Source organism: Heterocephalus glaber, unplaced genomic scaffold (assembly GCF_053883595.1).
Source record: "Heterocephalus glaber isolate CG9 unplaced genomic scaffold, H.glaber_assembly_v1.0 deba00000122, whole genome shotgun sequence".
NCBI classification, from domain to species: domain Eukaryota; kingdom Metazoa; phylum Chordata; class Mammalia; order Rodentia; family Bathyergidae; genus Heterocephalus; species Heterocephalus glaber.
The window spans coordinates 82,544,442-82,571,208 of record NW_028258138.1 but is presented as its reverse complement, the minus strand read 5'-3'; the positions used below and the strand labels follow the sequence as shown (position 1 = coordinate 82,571,208).

Sequence of the window (26,767 nt, the reverse complement as noted above, 5' to 3'; positions counted from 1 at the left end):
GGCATCACGCAGGCCTCACAAGCGCAAAGTCCTGAGTTTGATCCCCGGTATCAAAAAAAAAAAAGAATATGTAACTATTTCTGTCCTGAACTGATCAATTATTTCATGAAGATGAGAACTCCCTCCTGCTCCCAATCTCCCACCAAAACCCACCAGATTTGCACTGTCCATTTCTGTAGTAGAAAACACATAAATGTCTTCACTTTGTGGCCTAAGCGCTGATATAGGTTTCCAATCTTCAACATACAGCAGAATCAGCCTTGAGCTCTTGTCAACACTCAGGTTGCTGGGCCCCACTGCCAGAAGTTCTGATTCAACAGGCCTCATCACATGAGGCCTGGAAATGTGCATTTCCTACAGACTACCAGGTAAAACTGATTCCATGGGCTGAGGGACAAGGTTTTGGGAACCACTGACCTAATATTTTGTGACTCTGGCCTTCAATCATAGCACAGAGAAGCCTTGCCTTGTCCCTGTGGACAGCAGGCTTCTACCCCCAGCCTCTGATCTGTCCCCCATACCCAATCGGATTTCGATGGCAGCAGATGGGGCATTTGACCCCACGTTACTGCAGCCTCAAATGGGAGCTACTTCTCCTGTTCCCAAAGCTTAGACTTTGGTCTGACTGAAACAGAATTCATGAAAGGAAGCCACAAAGGCTAGAAGTAATGCTGAAGAATACTTCAGCTGGGGATTCTGGGGGAAACCCCCATCTTAAGGGCTTCTCTGAGGAAGACAGGTTTTGCACAGGTCTCTTGTCAAAAGCAGATATCCAAAGTCCTGGGCAGAAATGTCCCATTACCTTGAGGGACTCATACTCCAGTTCTGCACCTCTGATTTGTGGTCTTTCTTCTTCCTGAGGAAAAAATAAACCAAAACCTTTATATTTTGTCACATTTTTACTCTTAGAACAGTTACTTGTTCTTCAAAAGCAGTGAAGAAGGCCTCGCTCTCACTGCTTTAACCTGGACTGCTCCCCCAATATGTGGGGTGGGACGGGGCGCACCTTCGCCTTGCTGCGCAGCACCAGCTCCTCCTTGCGGTCCAGCTCGTCCTGCATCACCTGCTTCTCCTGCTCCAGCTCTGTGACCCGCTTCTGGAGCTTGAGGAACAGTGACATGTCCAGAGGCACCTTCTTCTCACTGGGCTCCTAAACCCCAGAAATCACAAGAGTCGAGACAAGCCAGGAGACCATGCCAGCGAGAAAAGGATGGACCATGCAACCGAAAAACAGGGGACACTGGAGGACATGTCAGCACCAGAAGAGGGCACATACAAAACCACGCTCACTTGTGCCACCAACTGGAGAAGTACAGATTAAGCACTGACGCACCGCTTCTCCCTTATCAGACTGGCCAAGACCAAAAAGATTAATGTTCTGTGTTATCGACAGTGACTCTGTGACATTGGTGGACATAGAAATAAACCTCTGAAAAGGGCTACTTAGCTATTTCATTAAAATTTAAATGTATACCCTTTAACCAGAAAATTTATGTTTAGGAATTAATCCCACAGTAAAACTCATACAAGCAGTCAAAGGTAGATGGAAAAAGATCTCTGCTGAAGCACTTTTGTAATTTCAAAAAAACTGGCACACACCTGAATGTCAGTCAAAAGAAATGTTTAAATTACTTTTTAAATAATTCACCTCAGCCTGAAATAATAATTCCTGATAGGCCATATTTTCTGTGAACATGTTAAGGTGTAAAAGGGAATTCTGAAAGTAACTATCTCCATCAAAATATTAAAAACTAAAATGTGGGGCTGCGGTGGTAGCTCAGTGGTAAAGCATGTGCTTAGCGTGTGCAAGGCCGTTGGCTCAATTCCACGTGTACTGGCCAAATGATGTGCAGGAAGTATGTATGTACAGCTAACCAAGCACCGACAGGTCACTTATTGGCAATGCTCCCTGTGAACAGCAGCACAATCACATCCTTTTGTTAGGGCAGATGTCTAACATGTACCTCCGTCCTCAATGGAACGTCCTCAGTTTCTGCGATCTCGGAGCTAAAGGTATATTCAGATTCATTGCTGCTGTGGGTGGAGTCTGTTCTCTTGTGTCCAGGCTTAGGCACATTCTGCAAGGCAAGTGACACAGGTATAAACAATACAACACAATTCAACCAGGGACAACTCAAAGTGTCCCCCATGTCTCGGTTCTAACCCCACCGACGTGTGTGATGCCCAAGTGATCTGCTCCACATTGTCCTGACCAACTCTGTACAAAGAGCAGGACCTGCAGAAAGGCGAACACGCAGCAGGACAGGAATACATATGAAACAAACTGCCCAGAGGAAAGTTATCTGTGCTTATTAGCAAAGTTCCCTTTGGGTCTTTAAATGTTTGAGTGGCCAGTCACACAGGGGCAGCACACTGTCCATGCAAAGACTTTCGTGTTGTGATCCAATAAAACTTAACAGAAAGTTCAGAAAGTGTAATGAACGATATGTATGATCATCTAACTGCATGGTAAATGGGCATAAATGGTAAAGGGGCGTGTTCACATTCTGCCACACTTATGCATGAGGTTTATGCTCACTGTCTGGAGGAAGCAATAAGAATGGGCATCAGGCACAAGGCAAGGAGGCTGTTTTAAGACTCTCCTCAGACCCCTGGGTATTTGGGGGCCCAGGTGAGACTTCTATGCCATGTGATAACTATGAAATCCATGCTCAGAAAGCTCATGGGGGACTAGTAAAGTCAAACAGTTACAGCCCCAGGCTAGACCAACTTGTATCTAATGCATAAGGAGCCCTCAAAGAAACCCCCAATCTCTGAAACTCCAGAGGCATAAGTGTGCAAGAGAAGGGAGAATCACCAAACATAAAGGCAAAGACAGATTTACTCTTTTAAGAGTGCTTATTACTTGAACTTTCCAGCAAAAGCCTACAGTTGTATGGGATAACATTTAACAAACCTGATTGCATCATCAAGAAAAACAGGTGGGGGCCGGGGATTTAGCTCAGTGATTCCACCCCCTGCCTCACAAGCGCAGGGACCCGAGTTCGATCCCTGGTACCAGGAAAAAAAAAAAAGAAAAACAGGTAGGTCCATACAAACACTAGGATAGCCGGGGATTTAGCTCAGTGGTTTCGCCATCTGCCTTCCAAGCAGAAAGTCCCAAGTTCGATCCCCGGTACCAAAAACAAAACAAAACACTAGGACAGTGATTTTTAATAAATTTATTTAAAATGACTAAGGGCTGGGGATAACAGCTAGGGTAAAATGCTTGCCTAGCATGTGTAAGGTCATGGGTTTCATGCCCAACACAAGAAAAAAAAGTAAATTCCTCACTTATCCCATGTGGATTTATCATTAAACAATGAAGGGAAGAACACTGTTTTCTGATTTTGGTTCACTGGACTGAAACCAGGGTGTTGAACAAGTGAGGCAAATGCTGTACTACTGACTGCTTGCCTGGCCCTGCTAGTTGTCATTTAATGTAGCTTTGAGCCTCAGGCAGTGCTTAAGTGTGGTGGGTCCAAAAAAGAAAGCTGTCCCTCTCCCAACATCACCAGGCCTCATCTCATCAGTATGAAGAAATAATATTATCTGTCTTGGGGGGCTTATGTGTGATGAAATAAAGAGTGAGCAGGCAGAGTTTAGCAGAGTGCCTTGCATATAGCAAGCATTCATTACTGTTAACCGCTACTGCTGTACTTGTTAAGAATGTGCAGTAACCCAACAACTTCCTTGATGGGACCCTTCCGTTTTCCAAGTTTTTAGGGCTCTGTTTTCCTGTTACGTGTTACTCAACTACAAGGACATATGCTTGATTATCATGTCCCTCAAGTGCTGCACCTTGCTCCTCTTCTGTTCCTTACCTGTTCTTTTCTTCATAATTCCTTCTCCAGAACCTATATATTCTCTTTGCTAATACTAGTAATCCCATTGAGGACAAGCTGGATTCCTTCTTTAGTCTGGAATTAATTCATCTTTAGACACTTTTCAAATCTGAATTCCCAGGCCTCACTATACTTTCATTGTTAGCTCTTTAGCCCTGGTCAACTGAATGTTTCTGGAGTAAAATTCTACGTCCCTTCTTACACTGGGCCTGATAACCCACACCCTGGAGATCACACAAATTATGGAAAGCCCTGCAGTCTATCGATTCCCCTCCACAGTTTCCTCTGTTCTTCTGAAAGTCCATTTACCACAAAATGCACTGTTGGCTCTAGACGGCAGCACTGAGCATGCCACTGTACAGTGTGGATAAAATATTAGCCAAGTACCCATGTGTTAGCTGCAAAGTTCTATCTCAACATTAAAATAACAAAGTGCTATTAACATGTTAGTTGTTCTATATTATAAAGTCAGATTTTTTTAATTCTTTGCAATTCTTGGCAAAGGTTCTCTGTAAAGACTGTGATCTTGACTACATCTGGAGATGGGAAATGCGATCTAACAAGAGCTGAGCTGGAAGCAAGCAACCTCTGATCTTCCTTTCTCTGCTTTTCCTTTTCTCTGACCCTTTTGTGATCCAGGATGCCTGAGGGTGAGTCACAGGCGCACAGCAGTGAGGAAGAAGGGCTGAGAAATTAGAAACCAAGCATTTAATCCACCCTTGGAGCAGCTGGGACCAGAACCCATGGGGGCTGCAAGGGGGGCAGCCTTGTGCAGCTGTGGGAGGAAGGCCACTTCCAGAGCCCCACAGCCTCACAGCCACCCCAGGATATGCTCAGAGAAGGATACACATGGCCCATGCTTCTCTCAGTTTATTCTCTATAATTCACAAGGCGCACACCACTTAGAAATCTAAGAAGTTCTGTAGGAAGAAAATCTGTTTAGATTAGTTGATAAACAAATTCACCTGATCCCAGAATCATTTTCCTTTTCCAATGCTATTTCTTAACATTCCAAGGAAGCATGGCCTCAAAAACACCCAGTGGAATTGATACTGTGAAACAGGAAGAAAGGTCCAAAGGGGTAGAGGAAAGGAAAGAAAGGAAAAGAAAAAATATGAGAAAAGGAAAAAAATGGAAACAAAGTCTTTGTAAATAGGGAAGGGTGGAGGGGGTGAAGGGCACACAGGGAATGGGAAAAAAATAAGAACCAAGATACATCACGTACAGGGTACAAGGTCCCAATGATGAAGGTTAACTGCATTGTACCCCTAAAACGTACCAATAAACTTAATGGAAAAAAAACCCCAAAACCCAGTGGGATGCAAGGCTTAGCTATAATCCTAACTGAAACATCAGTTCACTGTGAAGGCTGGCATAGTTACTTAGTAAAAGGAGTAAGTAAAAATACCCTAGAACGCAAGTCGGGGAATGTGAACATTAGACGAGAGGAAATGGACTCTACAGCATGCTACAGAAGACAGAGTGTGAGGGAAGAAAGGTGTCCACTGGGCAGCTGCTGCCCAGAGGACCAGGGAGACAAGGCTTAGCCAGGGCTCTTCGGACTGGATGCTGCTGACCCACTCCTGCTTTGTTTGTCACACAGAAGCAGGGTAGGCTAGTGCGGTGTGAAAGAGCAGTCCAATGTGGGATTTGTATTAGCTTTTTAACTGCTGTTAGTCTAGATTTTCTCATCTGCACAAGGATGAGAACATTTTTGTGTCACATAATCTCTTTTATTTTGACTTTTTAAGCATCACATTTTAAAGAATTTTGTCAAGGAAGTCCAAGTGGAAACCAAATCTGAGGCAAATACTTTGCCCCACAGATACTGAACTATTTTGCTTTCTGTAAGAGGTATCTCAGCACATTTCTGGCCGTTTGTGCCATTAGGTCACTTTAAAGCTGATACTCATAGGGCAGTGATGTGAACCTTTCAGGGCTCTCAGTGACTCAGTCTGCTGCAGCACACAGTGGGGATGAGAGAGCTGGGCTGTTTTCTGGTAAGCAGGACTGGGAAGGTGCAGAACTTTCCCAAGTGCAAAGACTACACAGGCACATGTAGAGGAGCCCTTGGGATGGATAATGTGTTTCAGATAGAAGGGGACTTCACTTTCTGAAGGAATTTATCTTGGAAATTATAAAACCCAGTGGGGAAGCTAATTACATAACTATCTGGTCTATATGCAAGCTTTATACTGAAATAGTCAATATATAAAACAAAGCCCTACTGTCCTGACTTTTTGTACTACCTTATGGTTCAATCTTTACAGCAGGTATCTGCTCTTCCTAAAGTTCTCACACATGAAGTTTCATGGTCTCTGGGACTTACTGAAAGTTGACAGTCCGCTGGATGGGCAGGATGCGGGTGCGAGCAGAAGAGGAAGCAAGGATGCGCGCTCCACTTTGGGACTGGGTGATAGGTACGTGGAGTATACAGAGGTTCATCCTCCTACTCTCTTTACTTTTGGATATGTTTAGAATTTCTCATTTTGAAAAGGGAAAAATGTGGGACTCACCACCATCAGGGTCATCTCTTCCTTGAGGTCATCGTATCGTTCTTCCAGGCGACTGAACTCATTCAGAAGGTTCTGATACCTCAGCCTTTCATCATTCAGATCGAGTTCCAGTTGCTTTGTTTCTTCCACTAACTTCTTCTCCATAGTTTCTGGAAGAAAGAAGGAGACATGCATAAATAGGTGCTTCCACAGCCTGCAGGAGTGTAAACAGACACACTGACTTCCAGTTCCTCTTCGTGGGACTGAACTTTAAGAACCACTGTGGTCTGTGAAGGGTATCAGGTGACTGTAGGCTAAGAAAAAATGTCCAAGACAGAAATAATCAGTTACTAGAGAGTATCTAGAGGAAGTTTATCAAGAATGTGCTAAAGCCAGTATATAAACTAGTAGGACTAAGGCTGCAGTACATAGAAGGGCTTAGTAGACGATTATTGATACTGTTAATAAATTAATATGTCTAATATATGTGTTAATTCCTGGTAAATTATCACCATTCTCATCCACCCCCAGAAATAGCAAATAGAATAAATGTCTACTGAGTTCTCTATTTGAAAAATTAATTTTTTAATCTTAGAATAGTAGCAAAAACTAGATGACCTGAGTATAATAACATTCATTTCTCTTCAGCAAAAAAAAAAAGAAAAAGAAAAAGAACCAATGGTCAGAAAAACAAATACTGTATGTTTTCCCTTATTTGTGGAAGCTAAAAACAAATCAATTTGAGCCGGGCATTTAGCTCAGTGGTGCTGCCCCTGCCTCACAAGTGCAAGGTCCTGAGTTCAACCCCAGGTACCACACAAAAAAAAAAAAAAAATCAATCTGATACGAGAAGAGAATGAAACAGTGGTCAGTGGTCACTAGAGACTGGGAAAAGCAGGGGTGGAGGGATGACAGAGAGTGGCTAGATAACCAGCAGCAGATTATAGTTTAGCAGGAGGAATTAGTTCCAATAGTCACAGCACAGTGGGTAACTAGGGTCTAAGAATTTGTGATATCTGTAAAACTAAGTAGAAGAGCCTGAAGATTCCCCACACAGAAATGATCAATGAGAAGATGGAAATGCTACCTGATTTGATCACTGCACACTGCATATATGTACAAATTATTGTACCTTACTTGTTAAAAGACGTACAATTCCGTCAATTTAAAAATAAACAAGCCGGGGATTTAGCTGAGTGGCACTGCACCTGCCTTGCAAGCACAAGGTCCTGAGTTCAATCCCCAGTACCAAAAAAACCCCCCAAAACAACAACATCAAAAATAAACAAATAATACACATGTACACCAGGGTTTTAGCACAATGTATACTAAATCAACAGGAATTCTATAGACACACTGGTAAATCACAACACAGAACAAGTTAACTGTACAAAAGTTACATGTGACACTGACTGAAGATGAGTTCACGCTGGTGCCAGGCTGGTGTACAAGTTCCCTGGCTAATTCAACCAAAATGTATGACACGCTTGCCACTTTTAACTTTGTTTGTTTATGGTTCTGAGGAGTGAACCCAAGGCATCCACACTGAGCTACATCCCCAGCCCTTTTGAAAATTTTTATTTTGAGATAGGGTCTTGCCAAGTCTCTGAAATTGTTCAGGCTGGGCTCAAACCTGATCCTCTTGCCTCGGCCTCCCAGAGTGCTGGGATCATAGGCATGTGCCACCACACTTGGTTGTAACTTAAAAAGTTTACTGTTTATAGCCTCAACATTTTAAAAAGCCACGCTCTAAGCAATTCTGTAACTGCAAAAATACTGGTGTGACTTATAAAACTTTGCTGGGGTGTAATTCGCTGGGCCCACACGAGTCTTACCTGTCATCTCCTTAGCCTGCTCCATGATAAGGTGATTGAGGGAGTCTTTTTCCTGCTTCAGCAAGGTGTTTTCTTCCTTCAGATTTGATACCAGCTACAAAATGAAGGACAGACTGAGAAGGCCACAGTAGACAGAGGAAGCCTGAACGCCCAGTGTACCGACCGTGCGGTGTCAATCCTCACCTCCCACTCGAGCGCTTCCCAGAACCTTGTTATCTCACATCCTGTCTCTGGGCTGCTACCAGGCCCTGTCTAATCCCCTTTACAGCCCCGTAAATGATTTTCCCCCTGCCTGAATGGACCAGAAGTTCCTGGAAGACAAGCATGGTAATGGTGGTAGTTTTCCTTTACACTCTGAACACTGAGCAACTGCCTGGTACCTAGTAAAAGCTTCTTCTTGAAGCAGTGGTATCACCTTCTCCCCTCCGTAACATAAAGTCCACATTACCCACAATTCAAGAGAAGAGGTCAGGGGGCTAAGGAGGCTAAGGGGGCTTTTAGTTTGGGAAGCTCACTAAAGATCTTCTGATGCTCTCTGGTATTTCGCTTGAAAAAGAGAAAATTTCCTTTTCATCTGCCTTGCAAGTGTGAGTTCCTTTATTCTGTGTTTAAATAAGCATTGTCCTATTGTTCTGGAACCATTAGCCACAGCAATTAGAAAAGAGAAAGAAATAAAAGGAATAAAGATAGGAAAGTAAGAAGTGAAACTGTCATTATTTGCTGATATGATACTCTACATAGAAGACCCAAAAAACTCAGTCAAAAGTCTTCTAGATCTAATTGACAGATTCACTAGAGTAGCTGGATACAAAGTCAACACTCAAAAAACAATAGCCTTCTTATATGCAAATAGCAGACCCATTGAGAGAGAAATTCGGGAAATAATTCCTTTTACAATAGCATCCAAAAAAGTGAAATATCTAGGAATCAACCTAACAAAGGAAGCAAAAGACCTCTACACTGAAAACTACAGCACTCTGAAAAAAAGAGATCGAAGAGGATGCAAGAAAATGGAAAGACATCCCTTGTTCCTGGGTAGGAAGAACCAATATAGTGAAAATGGCCACACTTCCAAAATTACTATATAGATTTAACGCAATGCCGACTGAAATTCCAACAATATACTTCACAGAACTAGAGAAAACAATCCAAAAATTCATTCGGAAGCAGAAGAAAACTAGAATAGCAAAAGCGATTCTAGGCAACAGAGACATGGCTGGGGGTGTCACAGTCCCCAACCTGAAACTATACTACAAAGCTACTGTGATAAAAACAGCATGATACTGGCAAAGAAACAGACCCGAGGATCAGTGGAATAGATTAGAAGATGCAGAAACAACTCCAGACATACTCAGTCACCTCATTTTTGACAAAGGAGCCAACCACCCTCATTGGAGGAAAGATAGCTTACTTAATAAATGGTGTTGGAAAAACTGGATTTCAACCTGCCAAAGATTAAAACTAGACCCATACCTATCACCATGCACTAAACTAAGATCGAAGTGGATTAAAGATCTAAATATTAAGACAGAAATACTAAACTTGCTGGAAGATAAGTTAGGTAGAACTCTTAATGACACTGGCATAGGAAAAGATTTTACGAATAAACCTTCAGTAGCACGGGAGCTAGCACAAAGAATCAACAATTGGGATCTCATCGTATTAAAAAGCTTCTGCACTGCAAGAGAAACTACCAACAGAGCTAAGCGACAACCTACAATGTGGGAAGAAATTTTTATCAGCTGTACCTCAGACAAAGGTCTACTATCGAGAATATATAAAAAATTGAAAAAGGGCCGGGGATTTAGCTCAGTGGTTTCGCCGCCTGCTGTGCAAGTGCAAGGACCCGAGTTCGATCCCCAAATTCAAAGACTCAATTCAAAAATGGGCATCCGAAATGAACAGACATTTCTCAAACAAAGAAGCACCAAATAAATATATGAAAAAATGTTCAACATCACTGGTCATTCGAGATGCAGATGAAAACAACAATGCAATTCCACCTCACCCCAGAAAGAATGGCTGCTATCAAGAAATCAACAAATAATAAACACTGGTGGGGGTGTGGGGAGAAAGGAACCCTTCTCCATTGTTCGTGGGAGTGCAGACTGGTGCAACCACTGTGGAAATCAGTATGGAGATACCTCAAAGAACTAGGGTTAGAGGTCCCATTTGTCCCAGCTATTTCCCTGCTGGGGATCTTCCCCAAAGAATTACAAGAATCATACCACAGCGATATATGAGCACCCATGTTTATAGCGGCACAGTTTGTAACAGCTAAAGCTTGGAAACAGCCCAAGTGCCCATCAACTGGAAACTGGATAAAGAAGGCATGGTTTTTTTTATAAAATGGAGTACTACTCAGCCATAAAGAACGAGAAACTAGAGACATTTACAGCTAAATGGATGCATATCGAGGCCATACTCTTAAGTGAAATAAATGACACACATGTAAATACCGAATGGTTTCTCTAGTGTGAGATACTGAAAGTGTAAATAAGGATGAAAATGATTAAAATGAATAATTGATAATTTGAAATAGGACAAGGTCCAAAGGTGTAGGGGTGGTCGGAGGGGAAGGGGAAAGGAAAGAAAGGAAAGGAAAAATTATGAGAAAAGAAAAAAAAAATGGAAACAAAGTCTATGTAAATAGGGAAGGGTGGAGGGGGTGAAGGGTGCACAGGTAATGGGGAAGAAATAAGAACCAAGATACAAGATGTACAGGTACAAGCACCCAATGATAAAGGTAAACATATTGTATACCTAAAATGTACCAATTAATATATAAATTAAAAAATGTAAAAGTAAATAAATAAATAAGCACTGTCTTTATGCAATGTCAATGCACTTAGTACCACACAACTACAGCCTTAGTTATGGCGAAAATGGTAAATTTTATGCTACATATATTTCACCACAATTAAAACAAAAAAGCACCTACCCTTAACTTTCTTATTTCTGACTGGATTAGGGTTCCCAGGAAGCAAAAACAGAAGCCAAAGGTAACGCTGCAAAGTACATAATTTACTTAGTTCATCTTTGGAATAAAATGTGTGCTTTGATGAGTGAAATGTGAATTCCTTTCTCTCGGCCTAAGTTCCAGAACTCTCTAAACGAGAGCTGCTAATGAAGAGAAAGGTGGCAGGCAGAGCTCTCATCAGCTGTCACCGCAGGAACAGGTAAGTGCACCATATCACAGCAGTCAGTCCACCGCGGCCTGGGCACCTGCCAGCACTGCCAGGGTGTGCAGCCATCACCTGGGGCACTCAGCCAGAGGCTGGGTAAGTGGGTTTGTAAAAGCTCGCCAGCAGATTCTGCTACACACCAGCTCAGTGTAACTTCTGGACCTCACGTCACTTTCCAGCCGTGACGCCGGCGGCCATAGTGGAGTGTCCACACCCTGCCACATCACAATGCTCCACCAAGAGAGCTAAGGTAGTGGCCGACAGCTATCCCTCTGGAAAGCAGAGATGAGGGATGAAGGAAAGGAGGAGTCAGTCTGCTCATGCCTACTACCCTACCAGACTGGAGAGGCAGGATGCTGGTTCTGAAGAGGAAGGGGCAAGGGCCCCACCAGGCTGCAGCACTCTGCAGAGCCAAGGCTGCCGCAAGCTCCCAGGGAGTGTGGAGGCACAGAAGAGCAAAAGACCCTAAACACCCCAGGGCACCCCTCAGAGAGCACACTGCAGCTTCGGGACAAGTACGCATGTCAAAACAGCACCACTGAGCAGCACAGTGTTTCCACACCCGGGGTCCAGGCCTGCTCGAGGCCCGAAGGGGCACTCCACACTGTCCCAAACATATGGAGGGCGGCAGCTGTGCTGCGTCCTGCTGCAGCACTCATTGCTTACACCACAGAAGCAACAGGTGCCCTCCAGCAGTGATGGCTGACATGGCCAGCTCTGTTCACTTAGGATGGCGATCTCCACAGACGCAAATCAATCACTATCTTCCAGGAAGCCTTCTGCTGAAGCACTTTTAGGAATGTTCAGGTAGTATATCTCATTACTACTTGAGAAACTGTTTTCTGTACTTCATAAAGCTTCGACAGAGAAGTTTGCAGCCAGGAAGTGATCATCAGTCGGTGAGCTTTCGGGGTCCTTCTGCACAGCAGCTCCTGGCTGCCACCACTAGAGCGACCCTCCCACTTGGGCTTCCCCACAGCCATAATGCGGGCTCCAGAACTGGGCTAACTGCACTCTGTCTGTGAACTGCCCGACTTGGGAATCTGGTTAAAACAACAGAGAACAGATGAAGAGAAAAGGTATCTGGCTCTCACTGCTGCGCGTATGTGGGGCAGGAGCACTGGAGGTTGAGCCCAGGGCCTTCGCAAAGCTGTCTCTCCAGCCCTTTTTAAAAACTGTTTGATCCTGGGTTTTACTAAGTTGATTAAGTTACCCAAGCTAGGTTCGAACTTGCAATCCTCCTGCCTCCAGCTCCTAGAATGCTGGATTCCAGGCATGCAACATCATTCCTGGGTACTTTTATATTTAAAATAGTCCTTTGCCTCTGTTCTAACCACAGTCAACAGATTCTACAGTAAGACCTACAGTCCACTCACTGATCATGTGGGAGCAATGCTTGGGAAATCCACTATGAACCGTAAACCAAGCTCAATTCATGCTAATGTCAAGCCACATGGACAGTCAAGATGACACGGTGGGACTCTGTAAGTAGACAGGTATGGACGTCAGTTCCTACCTGCTCGGTTTCTTGTTTGTATCTATCTGCCCGTTCTTCGATGGCCTTTTTCTCTGACCGAGTTTGCTCCAGGTCCTTCCGGAGCTTGGCAAGCTCTTCCTGCAGACTAAGAACCCGGCCAGTGGCAACCTTGGCTTCTTCCTCGCTTAACTGGAGACGTTCTAAGTCACTTCGCAGTTTCTCTGTCTCAGAGTTGTATGCTCCTTCTAGACTAGTCAGTTTCTCCATGAGGCATTTGTAGTCTTTATTCTTTAAACACACACATAAGCAATGATAAGCAAATACAGTTACAATATGAATAATCAGGGCCAGGGATTTAGCTCAGTGGTTCCACCACCTGCCTTGCAAATGGGAAGTCCTGAGTTCAATCCCCAGTACCCCCCCCAAAAACCTACAACAATTGGAAATATGAATAATCAGTGTTTTGGTGAGAAAACCAAGCCTATAAACCAGATCTGTGCCACGTTATCAGTGCTGTCGCAGTATCTCACCGAATTTGTAACACTGAAAGATCTGCACTACACCTTGTACTAGACCAACTCTGAGCTGCACAGAAGGGCCAGGTGATGGTGCACTGCTCTGCACAGGGAGCAGATGGGAGTGGGGCGACTGTCCTACCTGCTGTACATCACAGTATGCAGCCACTGACTCCTTAGTCACACAGACACAGAGCAGTGCCACACAGCTGTGTTTAACATGGTATGCGACACAGATGTGATTTTCTCATAACCATAAGTTACACAGAAAAATCTTGATTTCCTGATTCTAGCCCAGGAAAAGGGGTATATGTCTTTGCTTTTGAAAATATACTGCAGTGCTACTAAAAGCCATGTACTAGCCAAATGATGTACAAGAATGATAAAATGAACAAAAATCACAAGTTTCTTACAAATTTGTTTACTAAGTCAACATTCCTTTCATCTCATTCAGAAAACCTGCTAAATCCTATTTCACTCTGCTCCATTTTCTTTGCTATATTTACCATTTATATAATTACCTTTATATCACTTATACATGTGCTAAAATATCACTTAGTAAGTACTGGTAAATAGCCAAATTTTTATCTCTACAAATAGATTGCACATTCCTCAGGAGGATGGGAACCCTCCTGCTTCCTTTGCTACTTCAATGCTAAACAACTCATCTGAAAGAAGAATATCACACTGCAGGCAAACAAATAATAACAGTGAAAGAACCCTGTAAATTACAAAGTACAAGATGACTCTTGGTCATAAAATTCCGGAGTGGCTTGGGTCAGGGTTAAAATGTTTTAAAAGATAAATTCCTGCCTTGGTCCTTGCAGATGCAGTCCAACCTCTGAGTGCATCACCATTTCTGTGCTTGTGTCTGTCACTGTTTTACTTTTACCTAAGACTGAGGGGGAAAGCAATATTGGAAATAATCCCAGTGGGCTTCTGCAGGCACACTCCACTTCTGGGCTTCTTTTGCCAACATACCTGTTCATCGACTTTTCGCTGCAGCTGCATAATCTTGTTTTCCATGCCAATGTGCAGCTTCTTATAGCGTTCCACAGAGCGAGCCTCAATTTTGAGCTTCTTCAGCTCACGCTTGGCCATCATCCGTCGGAAGCAGCACTGAAGGTAGATGATGGCATGTAGGCATTGCTGGTAGCGGGTGCGAGCCAGCCAGCCCCGGACCCACTTCTGAATGATGATGGCCTTGTGCTCCCGGAGCATCTGCAGAGAAGGGTGAGGGCAGACAGGGTCAGACCGTGGAGTAACAAGGCTCATCTCTATCGACCTGGGTCAGTGAGAAAACAGAGGTTACCGAAGGGAAGGAACAAAACCTGAATTAACAGAGTACTAGTGGGATTATACACACCACAGAAATATGGAAGCAGAACATTATTTTAAAGTGATTTGAAAAGTAGGCTTTAGAAGGTGATTGAAGAACATAAAATGTGGGTCACAATCACAGTGTATGTATGATTATAAGCAGAACACACACATGGTAGCTGTCTATAAATACAAGACACCAGGTTACCAAAGGAAAAGAATTCTAAAAACAAAGAAAAATACATAAGGTTTCTTATTGGTGTATGACTTCTGTAGAAAATGGACAGAACCAGGCATGCTAGAAACAGCTCTATACTATTCCAGTAAGAGAGCCCTGTACCACCCTCAGTATGGGTACCACCTCACCTGTGCCTCAGGACATGGGCTGAGGCTTGGCAGGCCAACTCTCGGCACTAAAAGTTTGTTACTTATTCACTGATATCCCCTCAGAAACAAAAAGACGACACTCTTGTTTGCTATATGAAGAAACATCACTCTAGCATAATTCCCCATTTCCTCCCCCTTCTCCTCCCTCTGCTCTGTAGTACTGGGGATGGATCCCAGGGCCTTTGCACTGATCTACATCCCAGGCTTTTTCCACTATGAGACAGGGTCCTGCTAAGTCACTGAGTTGCCCACGCTGGGCTTGAACTTGTGACCCTGCTGCCTCAGCCTCCCAGAGTGCTGGAATTAGAGGTGTATGGCACCACATCCAGCTTCACTGCTGTTTCAAATGCCACAAGAATCCACTTACGGGACTCAAAGATAAGAGAGGTGGGCTTTAAAAGAAAAGCTAAAAGTAAGGAGATATGAAATAAACTAACATTTGATATTTTATATTTTCTAAAAAGTCACGATGTTTTCTTAAATTTACATAAGCTTTGGTACAAAAAGTATTGCCTTACAAGATAAACTTCTTGTCACTAAAGACCATTAAGCAAAAACTATTTTCTAGCAAAGATGAAGAAATTCTCGAGTTTTAAGAAAGGTTAAACTAGAGAAACCTTCAGGTCCTGCAGGTCACAATTTTATGAAGAACTCCTATATGAGATAAATGACATTTAAAGGTTAGACAACTGGGTGCTTGTCTGTGATTATTACAGACACATGTATGTCTTTCCAAACTTCTAAAATGAAAACTCTCTGAACCCATCTCTTCAAGTGGACAGCAGTTTAATTAGGTCATTAAAAGAACAGTTCCTGCTTTTAGGTTATGTACCAGAGAAAAGCAATGAGAAGAGCTGCCATCCTAGAAGGGCCACTTAAATGCATGGTTGCGTTTGAAAGCATCGGTGCTGAAGCAGGCGCGGTGCAGCAGCCCTGCAGAGCCCCTGGCTAGCCTGAGCTGTCCCTCCAGCCTCAGCCTCTCACCAGGCCACCTGCCCCGGCCTCCGCCTCCTGAGCTCCCTGCGCTTCCCAACCTTCCCAGGGAGGCCCTTGGCCTGCCCATGACTGAGGAGCCTCTGCACAGGGCTCAGAGCTGGCAAACTGAAGGCCTTCAGCATAGAAAACTAAAGCCACACATGGTGAAGTGATGGGTGCCAGCTTTCCTGTTCCCTCTCCTTGTCCCTTTGTCCCCTGGAAACCTCAGATGCCGGTTCATTTCCCTAATGTCCAATGGAAACAGGACTCAGCTGCATCTTCAGCCCACTTCCACCGGGGAGTCAGAGGAATCAGACTGTGGCCTCAAGCACATCTGGACGGGGCTGCTGCCTGTGTGTAAGCAGCCTCTCACCCCCACCCCATCGTGCCCGGCCACGCCTCACCTCACAGCCCAGCTTAGCTCAGTTGTTCCGGAGTGAGCGAGACAGCGCATGGAGGGAGACAAGGAAAGCAGTTTGGGGGTCTGAGAAGCCAAGTACGAAGCTCTCCACACCCCGGAAACCTTGTGCTTGTGCAGAGAGGAACCTCTGAAGCACATGGAGCAGCTGTCTTCAAATTTCCTTCAACCACAGCTATTAAGTATGCTCACTCAGGTCTCAGACATGCACATTTTTATGGTCTAAAATCACTTCAAAATATAAAGTAAAATGAATGAATGAAGGAATAAGGCCGGCATCACACCGATATATCACCTGTGACTAGAAACCCACCCGACCACCTATCTCTGTGCCTTCTCACAGACAGGCCTGCTGAGCCTAATACCCAGATTGTGCTTCCAGCTTATTAGGAACGGACTTACAGGATGGGCTCAAAGCATTGCCAAGATGAAAGAGATCAGGTCCTTTATCAACCGTCACAGGTGATGACAGGTTACTTACGGAGTCCTGTTGATTATAACCAGCTATGAAGATTATCTGTTAAAACTTCGGAAGCCTCACCCTCTGGTCAATTTCTTTTCTTGTAAAACAAGGTCTTGCCTGGAACTCCCTGGATAGCCTGGCTGACTTTGAAGTTGTCACCCCCCTGCCTCAGCCTCTTGAGTGCTGGGATTACGTGTGTGGACCTCACTGAATACAACTGCAACCACACCAACGCTACAGTTTCATTCCTCTGCACCAGGGTAAACTCCCCCAAGGTTGGCTTACCTTGCGTTACTCTTCTATCCATCTCTCATATATTTTACCTCTCTGTAGTTATCTGAATAACGGGCCCCAAAAATACCAGGTCCTATTTCCTGGAGCCTGTGGGCGTAAACTGATTTGGAAAAGGGGATTTACAGGTGCAGCTGGGTGCGAGGCCCTGAGATGGGCAGACGGCCTTGGGTTTGCTCTCAAACAACACAGACGCAGAGGCAGAGCAGACACCGCAGTGACATGGCCACAAGGACAGGACACGCTGGCAGCCACTACTGCCAGAACAGGTCCTCACAGCATCTGTAAGAAGTGCAGCCCTGCTGACACCTCAGAGCAGGCCTAGGATAAAGACTTTGGACTTCTGCCTCCAGAAAAGTGGGAGATAAGTTTCTGTAGTTTTAAATTGGAGTTTTTTAAATTACACATTCACTTATTTTTCTTTTTTTGAGGTACGGTCTTGCTGCGTAGTTCAGGCTGGCCTTGAACTCACTATGTAGCCCTGGCTGGCCTCGAACTTGTGACAATCCTCCTGCCTCAGCCTCCCCAGTGCTGGGATTACAGGTGTATGCCACCGTGTCTGTCACCTATTTTTTCAAATGACACTGACAAGAGAGAGAAAAGAAAGTAAATTCTTTTTCCATTGTCTTGTTAAAAAATATAATTACTGGGCTGGGGATTTAGCTCAGTGGTTCTGGTACCTGCCTCACAAGCACAAGGACCCAAGTTCAAGCCCCGGTACCAAAGTAAATATATACATACATGTATATGTATAACTACTAAATATTTAAAATACTCTTCAATTGTTGGTTCTCTCTCCAGCTCTTACCTCCACAGCAGCTCCTGTGCTTCTCCGTACAGATGTGGAGCTTGATTAATCTAGTGAGATGAACACAGTCAAGACTAATGCCTCACCTTGTGATACCTACTTCTGGCCAAGTGGCCTCGCAAATATGCCTGGAGAACAAGTGTGGCAGCTCGTCTCCTCCTGTACCGCCTGCGGACCACGTACATGCGCCAGTTCTTCTGAATGGCAGTGGCTGCCTTGGTCCTGCGCAGGAACTTCGCGTAGCTGGTCAGAGAGGATGGAGCACAGGTCGGTGATCAGAAGAACAGGAAAGGTCACAGGGGCTTGTGCATAATAAGCAGCACCTCTGGTGCATTCCTCTAATAACATACCTGATATGCTAACACTTACATTTACTCATACTGTAGCAATTTGTAGTTTCCTAAGGTGTCTTTGCATTTATTGTTTCACTTAACCCTTCCCTAGTCCTGAAAAGTGAGATGTCCCATACTGCAGATTTAAAAATGAAGTGAGTAAAGCTTATGAAGGTCCTTTCCGTGACAGGGCTCATGACCCCAGGACGTTTGCCCCTTTACACAGAAGCCTGGTTACGTAGTAGCCCCATACTTACTTATCCCCAGCTTTCTAAGATCTATCATTAATGTACCATCTTCTTGCTGAACTTGTTTGAGGATGTGTTCCTCATCATTCATTCATTTACACTTGCAGTTTAAATTAAAACTGTTCTAACATGTAATCACACAGAAGTGTAATTCTTTTCTAGGCCTTCTTAGTCAATTGCGGCTGAAAGCACTCATTATTAGGTAGCTCATATTCACGATAATTTTAATTTACACATGACTTCTTCAAGCTTCTTTCAAAAGTATAATTTAAAATGTTGAGGATTTGAGCTGACAGCAATCTTGTGCATTGATTTTGTCACCCTTTGAAACTAAGATGGAGTGAGACGCTGTCTCCTTAGTAGGGTGGCCACCCCTACCTCTGGTCCTGGAGACCTACCATCGGGCCTGGTAGCCGCGCACAAATCTCTGCACGGTGACAGCTGCCCTCTGCATGCGCAGGTACTTCTTCCTTAGCAGCCACCCTCGGATTGTCTTCTGGATCCGGATGCAAGCGGCCCGCAGTTTGTCTGCCCTCAGTTTTTCTAGATAGGCCACTTGACCAGCACGGAAAAAGATCTTTGTCTTACCAAACTGGTATTTGTCCTTGTCCTATGTTAGGAAAAAATTGTATATCAGATATAGACCATACAAAGGAAAGTTGAAAGAGAAAAAAATATATCTAAAAGCAGAATCAGTAAGGGGATGAATCTATTTGCTAAAACTTGGGCTACATCACAATTAACTAATAGAGCCAGACTTTTGATCAAATGCAAGTTGAGTATATAGAAGGAATTTTAAGGAAAATCATAGTTTAAGAGTTATTTTCCAGAATTATTCTACCTGGAATTATTATCTGAGGCCCCAAACTTGGTTGTGAGTTAAAGCAGCTACTATTGGCTTGTTTGTATTTTAAACATCTCAAGGAAATGGAGATGCTGACTCTCCCTCTGACTGACCCCGACTCCATGAGCAAGCTGAAGGGACAGAAACACCAGTGTGAAGGAGGAGGCAGGAACACACGCACAGGAAACAAAAGTTAAAAAAAAAAAACAAAAACAGAAACCACTGGGTATTCACATTAAAAGTTTCTAAATAGTCATCTTCCGGCTTCCAAAGTATCTAAAAACAAATGAAGATTTATAAATGTGTTTAAAATCCTATGAAACTCTTTCCACATAAATATAATCATAAATACTGTTTACTGACTTAAGCCTAAGCAAAGCTGAGCAGTTAACACAGGTAAACGTGTTATTTTGGGTGATTTGCCTCATCTAGAAGCATGCAAATTATTGACCGTTCTCATATTAAAAGAAGAGTGGAATTATGCATAATAATCACTGCTGTGATCTAAAATTCTGAGCTGGAAGAAATTACTTTTCACTGTACGCAGATACCTCCCATTTTGAAGGTGAAACCAGGTAACCAGGGACTTCCATGCGTGTCTAAAACATCTGAGCGTGTTCAGCGCCATGAACGAAGGGCCCTGCACAGGAAGTGGCGCCCTGCCCAGCCTGCCTCAGCTGTGGGGCTGTCTCAGCCCCCAGACTCCCTGCCTCCTCCAGCCCCGCCTGGGGGCTGGGGAAGCCCAGAGGAGGGCTGTCTCAGCACTAGATTTTGTGAAGCACCTCTAAAAAGAGGCTTTGGATTGTTCAAAGAAAAAAAATGGTATTTCCATAGGAGAGAAATTGTATTTAGTCAATAGTTGGTAATTCTGATTAACTACCTCAAATTGAAATAATCTATCTGGACTGCTGTCAAACAAATAAAAGTGACTTTTAAAAAACTTTATGACTCTTAAACTCTCCAAGACCAAGATCAGTGACTCTCTTGTTAAAAATGCAGGTTTCTGGGCCCATCTCAGACTTGCTGTATCAGAAACTCAGCAAGCTGTGCTTGGCAAGGCCTCTGGGTAATGCTGCTGCTCGGCAGAGTGAGAACTCTTTAGCCCGGAGAGCATGGCTACAGCACCCACCTGTCCTTCCTAAGCACTTCTCTACTCTCTTGAGCACATCTTACACTGCAAAAAGTGACTTTACTGTGTTTTATTTTTTAGAGCAAATCTTGTGCTTTCCTACTTCTTCACACCCTGGTCTTCTTAGCATATTTTCCTTCCACTTTTCTATACCCTCAACCATTCTTCAAGGCCTGACTCAAAACATATCCCCCATGAAGTTGTTCCACCTCCTCTAGGTGGATGTGGCTCTGACTTGCTCTGGCTCCTGTCTTGCTCACTCACCATTCGACATGAACACTCAGGTGCTTCTCTTTCACACACATTACTTGCCCAGGTACACTGTGTGTACTTATTTCTTCTTGGTCCCATGTTCTCCGGCCTGCCACCTTGCACGTGTAGTGAGTAACGTATGAGTCTCAAGTCTGGGTGCAGGCCTGACTCTGCTGCTCCCTCACTGGTCCCAGCACTTGAACACAGTGAGCCTCTCCACTCAGCCACCCTCAAGTCATCTGGGTTAGTGATAAGTTAAATGCAAGTCTGTGGGGCTTTCGCAGGTCAAAACTATATCTGTTCATATAAAAGAAATGAAAATCTTTCTCACCAGAATCAGTTTCTCTAATACATTCTTGCATGTTTGCTTCCGATCACCCAGCACATCTTTTTGCTTCATCAAGACACGGTAGCGGCTGAAAAATTCCTGGTAAGTCCATCTATAAAAAGAAAATCGCATTGTCTTAAAGAACTGGAGTCTGCCTCTTAGGACACCGCCTTACGCTGGAAGAATGCCAGGCTCACCGTGAGGGGAACCCTGCTGCACTGATCCGGATGGTTTCCAGGACCCCACACGCTCTCAGCTGTTGCACCGCCCTCTTCTCGTCAAACCTACAGGTGACAACCAGCTGTCAGGCCACGGACAGCTGAAAGCAGCCGCGATCCTCAGGAAGATTTACATTCTTTTGTGAAGAACCAAGTGGACAACTTAGAGAAGAAGGAATTCAAAAGCTGAAGTGTGGTCAAAATGGCAAAGTCCATGAGAGCAGGACGGAACTGTTAATAGTAACAGCAGAGCTGCAAACATTCCTGTGGGTCACACTCCACACCTCCTAACAAAGTCCACTAAGCACCCTAGAACAAACAGCCTTGACAGTCTCTGCACTTTGCCCAGACTTACGGCAGGGGCGGGCCTGACTCCAAGTTCTCTGAAGTCATTAGCTTACCATAGCCAGGCCTCTGGAGACTTCTCCAACAGGAGGGACGAGTTAAATATGCTCCATTCAGTTACTTTAAAAAACGACTCGTGTGCAGAAAGCTACTTAATATGCACACACTAAACATTAAGGGTATCCACATCAATGAAAATATTTTCATACTGTCTTATACTTCATGTGTATTTCACTCTAGGCAAATGGCATCTTAAATAACACTGAAAGAGGAATTAGAAAGCTCTAGCTCCAGCCGTAGGATCACCTGGGCTACTCCCACAGTTAAGCTCTAAGCAGTCTGACCTGGGCTGTTTTCCCAGAGCTCTGCTGAGGTAAGGCCAGGCCTCAGGGGGTGGTAACTTCCTGCTTCCTCCAGAAAAGGCTTCTTGGGGACAGGGACAGGGCTACTGTCTGTCACTGCCCTCCAGTCCAAGGCAGAATCTCTAGAGAGGAGGACAGCTGGGGGGTGGGGAGACACTTGGACATGTGGAGTGGGAGCCATTACAACCCTGAGCATACATGCATGGTCTCTAAATTCTACACCAGCACACACACACAACACCTGTCTGTATCTGTGGGGTACAGCATGGTATTTTAACGCATGGACACAGTGTGAAAGGATCAAATCATGTGCCTAGTCTTTGAAGCACAAACTCCACTTCTAGAAATACATTATCTAAGAAAATAGCCTGACAAATGTACAAAACTGTTTGGCAAAAGATATTTACTTTAGCACTGCTAGAACAACCTAAATAATCAACAGGGAATAATTTAAACAAATGACAGTGTATCGATACCACAGGATACTCTGCAGGTATTAAAATGAGGATATGAATTTTTATTTAGTAACACAGGAAGTGTCCACAATCTATTCAGTTAAAAGCAGAGCTAAAATAGCAGTTACATCATGAGATCCTTGCTTTTGTTTCCCCCTCTCCGTCAACCATTCTTTCCAACACACACACACACACACACACACACACACACACACGAGGAGAGCAGGGAAGGAGGAGGTGCTGGTCAGTCAAGAAGGTTCTAAGCCAGTTAATACCAGTTATACATATCTATATTCATATATATCCTTTCTGGCTGTCTCAGACACTTTTTCATTTATTTTTATACTAGTCTGTATTTCCTGAAAGTTATTTTCACAGTGCAATGTATTTTTTTTTTTTTTTTTGGCTTTTTGAGACAAGGTCTTGCTATGTAGTCCAGGCTGGGCTTGAACTTATGGCGATCCTGCCTCAGACTCCCAAGTGCTGGGATTACAGGCATGTGCCAACATGCCTAGCTTGTAATGTATTTATTTTCAAATTAAAAGAAATATAAACTCTAGAAAGATGCATTCTCCTCTCATGTGGTATCTGAAGGAGACATTGGTAAAGTAGTCATTCTTGATGGTCTGAACAAGTGAAAAGTAGCAGCAAACCTCTGCCAAAGCAGCTCTATCCCAACCCGCTCTGGTATTAACTATGTCCAAATTAAAAGACCTTGAATCAAGGCAGTCTCAAAACAGAACCAGATGCTTGGTTAAGGTCTCCACTTTTCAAGCCTCAGAAGCTAACTGCTAATCTGTTGTCACATTCTCAAGAAGGAACCAGAACTTTAAAGGCTATTAATTAGTAGTTTTCCTCAGCAAAGCATGAATATTTACCCAAATATTTTCCCCTTTCATGGATTTGACAATGCATTTTTCCCCCAGTAGAGGAGGACTTACGTGAACGGAAGCTTGAAGTCATTCGGCTTGATACAGCGCACGTAATGAGGAGTAGTGGCATTGAGGGTCTCCATGAGCAGGTGGAGGGAGTTTCGGAACTTCGAGGGAAAGCACAGAAAGGGACATGGAGGTTTCGTTAAAAAAAAAAAAAAAAAAAAAAGGAAGTAATCTATGAGGGAGAAATGGACAGAAAATGTTTAGAGGGTACAGGGGTACAGGTGGATAAGAGGCATAATTTCTAATGTTCTGTAGCACTGTAGGATGCCTATGGTTGATGATTAAACATAAATTAGCTAGAAAAAGTCAAAGATGGGGCAAAGTCATTTAAACTCTCCTCCTGTGACACGAGTGGAATGACTGTGAACTGGACTCACCTACAGCAGAGCTGCTACTGGATGAGAAAGCCAGGGCTTTCGTTAGGCTGTGACTGCGCTCTGCCATTCACAGCCTTGCTCTGCCCTGCATCCCTCCCCTCTCCCACTCCTCCCCTGGCCTTGAACCTGCGGTGGGTGTCCGGCAGGGCCTGGGCCTGCTGGTCTCTGACTCAGAATGCTTAGGGTTTCTGTGGCTTCCTGGTGTGAGCTCAGTCATATGTGACTCACAACACAACTGCCTTAAGAATATTAAGGCCATTTAATCAGGTAAAGTGGGAATTTTTGCTGTTAGACCTGCAAAAGGCAACAGATACCTTAAAAGAGTACAAAGAACGGGTGGCAAATGGGCAAGGACAGCCAGAAAGAGGTTACTAGGAGGGACAGGGCTCAGGCTGCTCCCACCCACACTGCGCACAGTCTCCCTCCCAACACCCCACTCTGTTCTGGTGCTCAGCACATGTGTAACGTCCTGCCCTCATAGGCAGGGCACATCAAGGGGGAGAGGGTGCGTTCTTGCACTGAAGGAGCTTGTAGGAGACCAGCCCAAGAGTTGGGGTGGAGCGGGGGCCTTACAGAAAAAAGAGACAAAGATAATTGGGAAGAGAAGGACCAGGGGACTCTGCCTCTAGCGCACAAAGAGCCCCGAACTGACAGTGCTCCTCACTTTCATTAGACTCACACAAAGAAGAAACAAGTAAGGGCAACCATTCAGGACCCTTCCTGTCTCTCAGGAGCTATTCTTATTCCACATTCCTATTCTCCATTCCTATTCCCCAAGAAGTTTTCCTACTCTGAATGTCCATTGTTCTTAGGGTTCATTCTTCTGACTCTGGGGAACATGAACTTGATGTATCTGACATCTAGCATGTTGGGAGTTGCATCTATTCCCCCCTGAATCAGGACACAGATGTCACAAAGAGCTTGCTGTTGTGGCTTTTTTCACAGTAGCCTGCCCTATATCCTCCAGGGTGTACTTTTATCTTGCTTTTTCTTCTCTTACTCAGCCCAAGTTTGCTCTGCAGAGCCTCACTTTTCACTTTTACTTTTTCAAATAAACTCTGTCACGGCTTTATTTACCCAAAAAAAGAAACAAGCAAGCATGTAATCCAGGATTCATGGAAAGTTTATCAGGTTCTCATAATTTGTAAACTGTGCCCGAATGTGTATTTATCCCCTCCCCTGCATCTCAAGGAGAGTTCAGCCCAGGCCTCGGTCTCACAACTGGTTTCTCACAGGAACTGACTGGTGCTCTGCAGAAACAGAGACAGAACAGCTAGAGAATAAAACAAGGAAGCAGCGGGCTGAGAGAGAGGAGAGGACATGAGGGGAAGCACTAGGCCGTGTAGAACAGTTCAGGGGAGAGAAGGACCCCGCTCCTCACCTGGAGACCCCAGGAGGGAGGCCTCCAGCAAGCAATGGGCAGGACTCCTAGCACCCTCACTCACCTGGTGCCCCACCGTCTTCTTGTGCTCTTTTGCCATCTGGCCCGGCCTGCCCTTGGTGGGCTTCGAAGGAGTGCGGCTGAGGGGTGTGCGCCCCGAGGACATGGCTGAGGTCGGGCTGATGGCCTTCTCGTCATCCTGAAAGAGTTCTGGTAGCATCTTAAACTGCATCAGAGACAGCAAAAGGAAATAACATTAAACTCATATTCAAAAGTAAACCTTCATCAAAGAGAAGGCGTGGGGATTTTCAACAGTGACTCCTTTCCTCAAGTACCCCATACATTCTTGTGTCTGATTTAGGAGCCAAAAACATGAGAGAAAGAGAATACAAATGCCTCAAAAATATAGCAGGAAAATTCAGCAACTCTACAACCATGACTGGAGGAAAACAAGACACTGCACCAAGACTAATTCAAGCAGGAACTCAAACATGTCGCTGAAAACTCTCAGCAACAGGGTGTCAGGAACAAGTCCTCAATGTTATGAGAGAAAAAACAATCACGAATCAATAATTTTTAAGAAAATAATCTACACTGTAGAAAGAAGTAAAAATAAAAACAAAAAGTTGATCTTATCCTGTAAGTTTATTTTGTTTTCAAAGGATTTCGAACTTTAACATAACACCTGTAATCAATTTTTGGTTCTATCATGCTATAAAAGACTGTCAAGAGACCTGGTATTAGCCAGGTAGGTAGGTGGAGGCATTAGCCAATATTGTTGGGACAAATTTGATCAAATAAAAGAGACTTCAAACTAATCCACAGGAGTATCATGACACATTACACAGCTTTGTAACAATGCCAAATTCTATATAAATAAAATCATGCACAGCCGGGGCAACTTAGTAAGACACCATCTTAGAATTAAACATAAAAAGCCTGGGGATGTAACTTGATGCAAAGGCTCTGGGTCCAATGCCCAGCACTGCAGAAGCAAAAATATGTCAGTCCTTTGTGTAAGTGAAGTTATACTTGCAATTCCCAGTTATTTATCTCCTAATCTCAGAATTTCTGCAGGAAAAATGTTTTTCTTAACAGGAGTTCTTTCACTGAGGGCAGGGGATATAAGACAGTGGTAGAATCCCTATACAAGGCTCTGGGTTCCAGCCCCAGCACCATAAAAGAGGGCAGGGTGTCTTTCACTGAGATTTCATTTCAGTATGACTTCACTGGTTATTAATGTGTACACGAATCACAATGCACTTTAGGAAATAATTCATGATTTGTGTAACATAACAGTGGTTGCTCACTGAACAAACGAACATATTCTTTGCTTTAAGAAATTAACAATATGTCAGGTGGTGGCACATGCCTGTAACTCTAGCACTTAGGAGGCTGAGGCAGGAAGACTGCTTTGAGTTCAAGGCCAGCTTGGGCTACATAGTGAGATCAAAAGCAGCCTGAAATACATAGCAAGACTGTCTCAAACACACAAACAAGCAAATATATGCCCAAACATACTTTCCTTTCAAATTGCTAAGAGT

At 44.1% G+C, this 26,767-nt stretch overlaps 1 protein-coding gene across 4 annotated transcripts in view; it reads right to left on the bottom strand.

Annotated features, from left to right (window-relative positions):
• The window catches only part of Myo5a (myosin VA), a 166,059-nt gene that overhangs the window by 38,037 nt on the left and 101,255 nt on the right, over positions 1-26,767 (bottom strand). For all 4 annotated transcript variants that reach the window (XM_021261008.2, XM_004835382.4, XM_021261038.2 and 1 more), the window contains exons 15-27: positions 25,288-25,449; positions 23,469-23,566; positions 21,345-21,431; positions 21,151-21,259; positions 18,993-19,204; positions 18,101-18,257; positions 14,334-14,573; positions 12,877-13,125; positions 8,176-8,269; positions 6,362-6,510; positions 1,965-2,078; positions 1,007-1,150; positions 803-856 (exon numbers count right to left, since the gene is read on the bottom strand). In XM_021261008.2, coding sequence (XP_021116667.1) covers positions 803-856; positions 1,007-1,150; positions 1,965-2,078; positions 6,362-6,510; positions 8,176-8,269; positions 12,877-13,125; positions 14,334-14,573; positions 18,101-18,257; positions 18,993-19,204; positions 21,151-21,259; positions 21,345-21,431; positions 23,469-23,566; positions 25,288-25,449 — 1,869 coding nt within the window. The remainder of the gene's footprint in view (positions 1-802; positions 857-1,006; positions 1,151-1,964; positions 2,079-6,361; positions 6,511-8,175; positions 8,270-12,876; positions 13,126-14,333; positions 14,574-18,100; positions 18,258-18,992; positions 19,205-21,150; positions 21,260-21,344; positions 21,432-23,468; positions 23,567-25,287; positions 25,450-26,767) is intronic.